We start from the raw sequence: 10,472 nt of genomic DNA on the forward strand, positions 1-10,472 counted from the left end.
ATAGTTATTTCTTTTCCTCTGCTGGGTTTGGGTTTGGTTTTCCCTTCCTTTTCTAGTTCCTTGAGATGATTCATTAGATTGTTGATTTGTGATCTTTCTGTCTTTTGGCTGTAGGCATTTAAGGCTATGAACTTTCCACTTAGGACTGATTTTGCTGAATTCCACAGATTTTGATAACTTGTGTCCCCTTTGTCATTTAGTTTGAAGAATCTTTTGATTTCCATCTTGACCCAATAATCATTCAGCATTAGGTTGTTTAATTTCCATGACTTTGTGTATGATTGAATGTTTCTGTTTGATTTGCTTTCTAATTTTATTTCAGTGTACTCTGAAAAGACACATGGTATAATTTCTATTTTTTAAAATTTGTGGAGGCATGTTTTGTGTCCTAGGATGTGGTCAATCTTAGAGAAAGTTCCATGAGCTGATGACAAGAACATATATTGAGGAGTTTTGGAGTAAAATGTTCTGTAAATGTCTGTTAGGCCTATTTGTTCTAGAGTCCTATTTAAGTCCATTGTTTCTTTTCTGCTTGTAGGATCTATACTGTCAGTGAAGTATTGAAGTCCCCAGCGATTACAATGCTGCTGTTTATCATTTTGTTTAGATCAAGTAGGGTTTGCTTTATGAATCTGAATGCACCTCTGTTAGGTGCGTAAATATTTAGGATTATGTCTTGTTGAATTGTTCCTTTCATCATTATATAATGACCATCTTTATCTTTATTTTTATTGACTTGAAGTCTATGTTATCTGATATGAGTATGGCTACACCAGCTTTCTTTTTGTTTCCACTTGCATGAAATATTGTTTTCCATCCTTTCACCTTGAATCAAAATAAGTCCTTGTGGGTTAGATGTGTTTTCTGGAGACAGGAGATACTTGGCTTGTATTTTTTTTATCTAGTTGGCCAGCCTATGTCTCTAGAGTGGGGAGTTCAAGCCATTCACATTTATTGAAAAAATTGATGAGTGGATTTCTGTTCACCCTGTTGAGTAGAACTTTATTGCTTTGTTTCACCTCTTGAGCCATTATGGTGTCTGGGCTCTGACCTTTAGCTGTTCAGTGATTTTACACTGGTGGGTATCTATTGTGCTGATCCATGTATGATACAGTTCTGAGTACTTCCTGCAGGTCAAGTCTGGTCTTGGCAAATTCCTTCAGTGTTTGCTTGTCTGAAAAGGTCTTTATTTCTCCCTCATATAAGAAACTTAGTTTTGCAGGATACAAAATTCTGCACTGGCCATTATTCTGTTTTAGAAGGCTGAGAATGGAGCCTCAATCCCTTCTGGCTTTTAAGGTTTCAGTTGCAAAGTCTGTAATTAGTCACGATATGTTTTCCTTTGTAAGTTACCTCCTGCTTTCACTTTACTGCTTGTAGGAGTGCTGCCTCTTTCATTTTTACTTTGGCCAGTCTGATGACTGTTTTGTGTCGTGATTGCTTCCTCATAATGAATCTATTAGGAAGCCTTTGAGCCTCTTATATCTGTATATCTAGATTTCTAGGAAATCCTGGGAAATTTTCATCAATTATTCCCTCAGATAGGTTTTTCCAACCCTTGTGTATTTTATTCTTTGCCCTCAGGGATGCCTATGATTCTTATGTTAATTCTCCTTACATAGTCCTATATTTCTTGTAGATTTTGTTCATTCTTCTTATTTGTGTGTTCTTTCTCTTTGACTTGTTTAATTCAAAGGTGTTGTCTTCAAGCTCTGAGATTCTTTCTTCTGCCTAATATAGCCTATTCTTAAGGCTCTCCACTGTGTTTTGTATTTTCTTCAATGAATCTTTCATTTCCAAAAGTTCTGTTTGATTTTTTTTAGTAATCAATTTCGTTAGTGAATTTTTCATTCATTTCCTGCATTGTTTTTGTTGTTTCTTTGTGTTGGACTTCTATTTTCTCTTGTATTTCACTGAGCTTCCTTACAATCCATATTCAAAATTCTTCATCTGTCATTTCAATCTTTTTGTTTTGGTTGGTATCCATTAATAAGGAGTTATTATTTTCTTTTGGGGGTGTCCTTTATCTCTGATTTTTCATGTTTCTAGATTACTTTCACTGCTTCCTTCTCATCTGGCCTTTCAATCAAGACCTGGGGATGCTAGGCCTGGATTAAGGGCCTGTCTTGGGTCCCCAAAGATCAGTCCCTGAGCATGTCGGGCAGAGGAGTACTGGTCCTGAGTTGTCTATGAAGTGTAACCAGGTTTGATGAACCTCTTGGGTTACTCTGACCTGCTGTCTTCACCTCTTCCCAGGACTGTGTGTAGTGAGTTAGGTCCCCCAGCTTAATCTCTGAGATGGTGGGTGGTACTGGCAAGTACAAATCAGCCACTCCCTGAGTTGGAAGGTGCTATGCTTAGCTATAGGGTTGTGTTCCCCTTGTCATAGATTGAAATTTGTGTGGAAGAGCCAGCTGCCAAGATGGTCTTTTGTGTCCATGGTAAGCTCTTATCCCCAAGGTGGGGCACACGAAAGCTCCAAGATTTAGGAGGGACCCTGTAGCTCCCAGGGCATTGCTTGACCTCTACTCCCCCTGTGGGTGGGGGAGGAGCAAGACAAATTGTGGCTGGATCACCACAGCCTATGAGGCTTTGCAAAGCCTCAGCAAGGCTCAGACGTTTCTTAGCTGGCTACTAGGGGGAGCCACTGGTATGGAGTTTAGGACAATGTCTCCAAGGTAGGACACCTGTTCCCAAGGAAAGGGCCTAATCACTTGAGTGCTAAGGCCCTGGACCAGGCTCTTTCTGCCCTTGTCTACTAGCACAGTTTCTCTGTGGGGTAAGGTGAACACGCTGTCTATTTGCTCCCTGAAACTCCACAGCATTCTCCAATCAGAGTAGTCCATGTGGGTTACCTCACTGCTCAAGACCAGCTCTGGAACTACCCTCAGTCCGTGTGTCTGACCCATTAGCGTGAGTCTCTGTGGGGTACTGGCAGATAGGAGACTCCCCAGTTGTGCACACCTGTTTAACTGCAAGATCCCAAGGGGAGAGAGGTATATCTCTCTGCAGGTGCCTCTGCCAGAGGTATGCTCCTGCTGGAGAGAAGTGGCCACTCATGAGTTTCTTGACTCAAGCTGCACTCCCTATTGTAATGATTGGGGGAGGGGCCACTGCTCCCTTTCAGCCAGCACTCCTGGGGCATTCAGTTGTCATTGGAACCAAGGGCTAGGCTAATTCACTCAAAATGCTGCACCCCTATCCAGTATGGTGGTTCTCCAGTGGGGGTGGAGGATTGGCATGCTCACAGATCCCTGTTCCTCAGTGCCCCTCCACACTTTCCTGTTGGATATGTCCATAAGGGCTTCCTCAACACCTGAGTCTGGGACCAAGATCTCTCCCCTGCAACTCCCTGTACCGCTCCCATGTCCAGAGAGCACCAAGTCCCTCCCACCTGTCTAAGCTGCCAGAGCATGATCCTGTGAAATGCTGGTGGATAGGAAGTTTACAAATGGTGATGGCAGCCCTGATTTCAGTGGCAGGTTCAGATGGGAACCCACACCTGCCATAGAGAAGTAGCTGTTCATGTGCTTTTCAGTCAGAGTATTCTCATGGATGCAGTGGGTCGGGAGGGGCTTGTGGCTACCAGCTGACCCAAGGTGAAATTACTTTCTCTGATACCATGATTGGAAGAGGTACAGAGGAGGAAGTGTCTAGTTGTAAGACAGCCAGCACTCTGGTCTCTCATGGCACTCTCCTGTGGAGTGTCCCTTTTTAACACCCAAATTCTGGGGTTTGCTGGTTCACCCTGCTATTCTTATTTAGCTGCCATGCCTGGGCTCATGGCAGGTAGAAGCACCTTCAGTATGTTTTGCGTCCCGCTTTTTACCAAAGGTACCTAGATGGGGGAGGGGAAGCCCCCATTACCCTTTCACTGGAGTCCGAGCCTCTCTGGGTTTGGTCTGTGCTGCTGTCTTCTCCTTTCTATCTTCTTCTTTCTCAGCTTTGCCATTTTTCTTGCTTAGGTCCCCAGATGTCTCTGTTGTCTCTCCCTGTAATCCACAGCTTGGCTGTAACTGTTCTCCGCTCTTCACATTCAATATACTACTTTCCAGCTGGGATGATCCAACAAATTATGTCTCTAGTCAGCCATCATCCTAATTCTTAACGTTGTCATTTGCTTTAGGTTTTATTATTAATATGGGTTGATGGAAAATTTTTAAAATTTATTTGTTTAGATCTATCCATACATGTCTTTGATTCATCTCACTGTTTTCATGCTTAAACATTCATTCTCCGTTCTGAGGTCAGAACAATCTTTTTTTTAAATTAAAAAAAAAAACTATCTCTTTAACCCTGCTGAAATGTATTTTCTCATGTGGTAAAGGGACTCTACCTGTTTCATTTTTAAAAAAGGTTTTTTTCTTCTCAATTTATAGCTATCTTTATGATATACTAGATTCATATATAGAGAGAGACATTTTCTGGGAAAACTTGCCTTTATCATTATTGCCTACTGAAAACCATGCTTGACTTTATTGTAGATTAACTGAGGAACACCTATAATTTTCCAGACTAGCATTTCTTTGATTTAAAATTGTCAGCTTGAACCTTGTGGAATTGTTCTGACTCTTTAGATTATAGCTAGCAGAACTATAAGACTGTAATGGAAATATTACCCCTTACTCAAGTTGCATAGTATTCTTCTATACTGTAAATGCTGTTTCTCCCTGTGAAAGCTAGCAATTCTTTCAAGAGTTGCATTTATCTCTACTTGCTACAAATAAATGTTTGATCGGTCTTCAAATAGTATTTCAACCTCATGTGCCCTAATATGCCAACCAAATGCTTTTTCTTCTTTTTCTTTGGCTTATCCTTCCCCTTCCTCCTTCCCTGCAAGTATTTGGGGAGTACCTACTCTGGGCCAGGGACTGGGCCTTCCTGCTTCTGGGGATCTAGTAGTGAACAAAATAGACAAAAATCCCTGCCTTTATCAAGCTTTTAAAGGAGAGGATAGATGATAAGATAAAATATATGATATCTTAGATGAACTAAGGAGGAAAAAATGAAGTGGGAAGGGAAAAAAATATCTAGGATGTACGTGCCTCATAGTTGTATGTAGTATGATCAGCAAATGTCTTTCTGAGTAGGTGACATTCAAATAAATGTTACAAATGGTACTGCATTATTAATGTGGGTGAGTTTTATTTTAAGAAACTCACAGATTCTTTCCACACCTTGTTAATCAGCCCTCTGAATCATTTAGAATTATGGTTACAATTTTCCCTTCCATCTTTGATTTAAGTTCTCAAAGTAAAGCATTCAATAGAAGATTGACTGTAGGAAAAGAATAAATTTTCAAGTAGAAAATTGTGTATTGTGGATCTTTGTGTTGAGATATTTTTAATAAGTAGGTCACTTTTCTAGGAGAAAAATGGCATATCAGTGCCATTTTAAAGGTAAAATAATTTATTAGCTAGTGTCCTTCAAGGAAACACTGTAACATAGTAAACTTTGATAAATTTGGGATTCATGGACCCGACCTGAGATCCTAGCTTCCCCCTAACCCCTGGTCCCCAGCTGCCACCACCAATCTGTGACTTTGAGTGAGTTACTTGAGTTCTGGAGCCCCGTGTCCTCATTTTGCAGAATGGAGTAAATTCCTACCTTGTAGGTTAAACTGACTACATATAGAAACTGCTCTAAAATTTGTGTTTCTTTCTTTCTTTTTTTTTTTTTTACTAGAATTGATTTTTTTTTTAAATGTAGGTAAATTATGTGGGAGAAGGGTTTACTTGATGATTTTCATGAGCTCTGGACCACTGATGAGGGTGACATTTTATTTCCTTGTACAAGGTGCTTTTGGCATAAGCTATATTGTCTTCAAAGTCCAAGGTACGTTTGGTCATTTTGTAAACTTATAAAAGTTAAAAATCAATGTTACTCTTTTTAGGAATATTTCAAAACTTATACAGCATTTTGCAAGAAATTGTTTCTGTGAAAAATGAATTTATGTTTGAGAGGAAAATCTATTTAAGTCATCTAAGATTTGATCAGGTCCAAAAGGGAAAAACTGCTCAATGGATATATTGATTGATTGACTTATGATTTATCCACATGGCTAAGATATGTTGGTTACAAGATAACTTTTTTATTATTATTACTGTGATTGTGATTTTACACCACAGAGAATCTTTTCTCCTGCTGTAATTCTTATGGATCAGATTTAGGTTTAAATCTTAGCTGAGTGATCAGCTCTGGACAATTTATTTCTGTATCAGAATTTTATTTGTAGTAATATAATAGCAAAAGATTAGGTTTTGAAAACAAACTATACAGATATTAGATTCTAGCATTATAAATGTAAATTATGCAATTCAGAGTTATAAGATTGCACTTTAGATCGTGTAGTTAGTGAAGTTTTTTGATTCTAGGTTAACGTAGACGACTGAAAGTTAATTTCCCTCCTTGGTACCAAAAAGCATTGCAGAGGATATATTTTTCCAGACCTGTGTATGCTGCACATTTGTTAAACAAAAAAAAATAATAAATAAAAGCATTCCTATTATATGAAAGTTTTCTCTTGGGGAACTATATTAAGAATATTATTTTCAGGCATGATGCACAGGGGAGTGGAAGTAAAAAAATATTGCTTTTAGATGGAATTCAGCAGTTAACAGGCATTAACTATAGTTTTCCATATAATTTTCCATAGACCATAGGCTATGTCAAAGATAATTCTGAGGGATGTGCTTTTTCCTGTACCTTTGAATATTTAAGGTGGGAAGACTTTTCAGTGAAACCAACCACATCCTGATAATTACTTTTTTCCCTAAGACAATTAGGGAGGAGAGCTGATTACCTTGATCTAAAAAGGCATATTATAAGCCTGTTAAAAATTAATTTTATTCCCATTCCCTCTGCTTCCTTTTCTTCTAGGTCCAAAGGACAGTAAAATAACCAGACCTTCCCAGAATTCAAACCAAGAGCCATGTGGTCACTTTTGAGGATGCTCTTCTGACCAAGCCAGCCAGAGTCATACAGATCCCAAGATATTCTCATGGAGCCACTGTAAGATAAGGGAGGCATGTTTATCATGATGAAAGAAGCATGTGAAAAATCAGTTAACTAACATCAGCACTTGGTATTTGCTGAAAGCATTACTCTCCACCTTCTTCTCCTTAAAAAATAGACTCTTAGTTAACCCTTGATCTCTGGCTTTTAATATGGAAAGAAAACAATGTAAGAATATTCCTATTGGTAAATTGTACTTTCTCAACAAAAGAGACCAATTTATTAGGCAAAATAGAAGCCAAATCTCTATGAAAGAGATTTTGGGGAACTTGGGTCAAATTCTGGCACATTTAGGTCCTTCAACTCTTATAGATTACCAATCACAATTCAGAACAACACACATGATGGACTAACCATTCACCATAATGTGTGAACTTAACTGTAACTTTTGACAAATTAGGTATTAGAGAATATTATTAATTGGCATCATTTAAAGTAGAAATCTTTCTCTCACCCAGGCATAAAGAAAGAGGCATAAAAACTAAGGCTCACTGAGAGGCAATAAAATTGACACATTAAATTCTGAATAAATAAGTGTATTCTATTTAGAAATCGTTTCTTTCTCTCATCCATGCCATTACCAATGGGGGTTAGTAGCCCCTTTAAATCACATCATTTGCCTTTATGTTATCAACTTCCAGATGAAGCTGAGAACCTTAGCCTGTCATAGTCACCAGTGGGTTTGTGAAGGATTTGGACCAGGCAAAAATAGGTTACTAATTTTCCATGGAGAACTAAGCTATTGATTTTCTTTTATGAAACATTTTTAGATTGTTTTATATTCAGTATGTGGCTTACATGTGACATCAGCTGGTCTCAGGTGATGTTGAAATAGCCTTACTGTTATTATTTTCTTAGATTTGAAATTAAGGTGACATCTTCTCAGATTAAGTTAACAATAAAATGCAACTATATTTCCCACATGGATCTCACCTAGATTAAATTTTCCCAGAAGTACAAAAAATAAACGATGGATAAAGTAGTTTTAGAAAAATATAAACACATAAAAATTGAGACTATACTATTAATCAGGCAAAATAATCACAGGAAAAGGCATTAAATGGGTTTATCAATTAGGTAGTAGCTAGAAACCTGGTTATAGTGACGTAAACATTATTTTAAGAGAGATATCCAGGGGTATGCAGATTCACTGTTATTTAATAGTTCAACAATTCATCTCTGCCAGCATAAAAGTTACTATGATTGTTTTGGCATTGTCCTAGTGATTGCATAATGGTTATTTTAGTTCTCATCATTACATCGAAGGAAGAAGGAAAGAGAGGGTTAGGTAGGATTGTCCCTATCAAGACAGCAAGCATGTTTTCCAAGAATTTTGTAGCAGATTTAAATTTCTTTGGCCGGAGTTGTCACACAGTCACTCCTGACTGGAAGGGGACTAGGGAGAAGGAAAATCGAAAAGGGACTTGAATGTTGAAACCAACATTTCCAGACATGGTGGGACATAGCAGTCCAGAGTTCTGGAATCTGATGGTCCTAGGTTCATATCTCAGGTCTACCACATATTAGTTCAGTGACTTTGGGAATGATTCCAAAGCTTTCTGAGACTCAATTTCTTTCTTTATGATAAGAGACACTGCATCATCAGTCACACAAACTTTGCGCTATAAATTCCCAGTTTACTTGATCAAGGATACAAATGTGTAATGAAATAAGGTGACAACCTAGAGAAAGAGAATGTATGGCTTTTTGCTGGCCTTTGCCTTCCTAAGAAGGAGCCAGATACCAATGTCACTCTACACGCAAGTAGGGTCCTATTCAGAGTTGATACAGCAGACAATTGCTAAACCACTGTTCTTTTTATTCTTTGGATTTACATTACCATCTCAGAAGTAAGTCCACTAACAATCTTTGTTTCCACTTAGTGGAATGTTAATAAACACTGAGCTTTCTTGGGTTCCTGAGCCAATTTAGTATCAACAATAGCTTCCTATGGGGAGAATGCAGTATCCTTGAAAATTGTGTATACTTCTACCATTCTTGCCTTACAGAACACCTGTTACCTTGTGCTACCTCATGAGGTTATTTTGAGAATTAAATAAGAGAATGCATGTTAATCAATACGTAAGAAATATCTTTGGCTTAGAAACATTTATCCTGATTCCTATTCTTAAAAGTGTGCTGCTTAGAAGAAAAGATTAGACTGTTTCCCTATTGCCTCTCCTATGGGTGTCAGAGTGCACAAAGGTTGGAAGAATGAAGAAATAAAGAAATGGATGGGAAAGGAAAAGTACATTGGCAATGTCAGTTGTAACTTATGTTAATGAACTATATACCTGTTTTTCTTAGAATTAATTCATAAAAAATATGTACTGTTTCCTATTTTCTTTGCCAAAAAGGTTGTATGACTCAATTTCAATTTATTTAAATAAGGTTTACAAGCTCTGGGGTATAGGAGAAGAAAAAAATTCTTTTCCCTCTATCCGTCTGTGATATTGTCATATAATAAATACATATTTGGTCTTTATCCATGGCCAGAGCTCCTAAAATCCTTGCAATTGCCTAAGTGATAAGAAAGGAGTATTTTTTATGATTCTGAACAAGTTCCTTTCTACCAAACCTTCGTTTATGTTAATGAGGTGACTTGTGGAAAGCCGCTAAGGATGGAGGGCTTGTTGCCAGAGGAACCAACCATGTGATTAGAGGGTAAAACTTACAGCCCAACCTCTGGGGAAGAGAGGACTGGAAATTAATCACATGACCAATGATGGAATCAATCATGTCTATACAGTGAAGCCCCCATGAAAACCAAAAAGGACAGGATTTGGAGAGCTTCTGGGTGGTGAATGCTTGGAGGTACTGGGAGGGTGGTGCACCCAGATGAACACTGCAGCTTTGTGTCGATTCTCTATATCTTGACTTATACATATCATTCATTTGACCATTCCTGAGTTATATCCTTTGTAATAAATGGTAAACGTAAGTAAAGTGTTTTTCTGAAGTCTGTGAGCCACTCTAGTAAATTATCAAACCAGGGAAGAAGATTGTGGGAACCTCCAATTTATAGCCAGTCCGTCAGTAACACAGGTGACAACCTGGACCTGTGACTGGCATCTGAAGTGGGGGAGGAGGGTGGCAGTCTTGGGAGACTGAGCCCTTAACCTTCACGGTCTGTGCTAACCCCAGGTAGATAGTGTCAGAATTGAATTGAATTGAATTGTAGGATACCCCGTTGTTGTATGCCTTTTTTTCTTCCCCAGTTGCCTTCAGTTCAAAATAATCTTCATGCCAGAGTGGCATACTCTGAACTACTTTGTGGGGTTAAGCCAATGGTTGAGTTCAACAGATTTTTCAATGAATGTTTAGAAGAACTGAGTAGGATTTATCCCAAAAACATAAGGATAACTTAACATTAAAATGTATTATATGTCATGAGTTTCTAATATAAATTAGAAAAATAGATACAGGTTAAATATACAGCAATCATAATCTTAAAACCA

General features: G+C 38.2%; 1 protein-coding gene across 1 annotated transcript in view; it reads left to right on the forward strand.

Annotated features, from left to right (window-relative positions):
• OVCH1 (ovochymase 1) overlaps positions 1–7,760 on the forward strand; it is a 65,877-nt gene extending 58,117 nt beyond the window's left edge. Inside the window, 4 exon segments of the mRNA XM_012640956.1 lie at positions 5,710–5,835; positions 6,880–6,929; positions 6,931–7,015; positions 7,591–7,760. Coding sequence (XP_012496410.1) covers positions 5,710–5,835; positions 6,880–6,929; positions 6,931–7,015; positions 7,591–7,760 — 431 coding nt within the window.
• Positions 7,761–10,472: the final 2,712 nt, after the last annotated feature.

Source organism: Propithecus coquereli, unplaced genomic scaffold (assembly GCF_000956105.1).
Source record: "Propithecus coquereli isolate 6110/MARCELLA unplaced genomic scaffold, Pcoq_1.0 Scaffold16, whole genome shotgun sequence".
Classification (NCBI taxonomy): domain Eukaryota; kingdom Metazoa; phylum Chordata; class Mammalia; order Primates; family Indriidae; genus Propithecus; species Propithecus coquereli.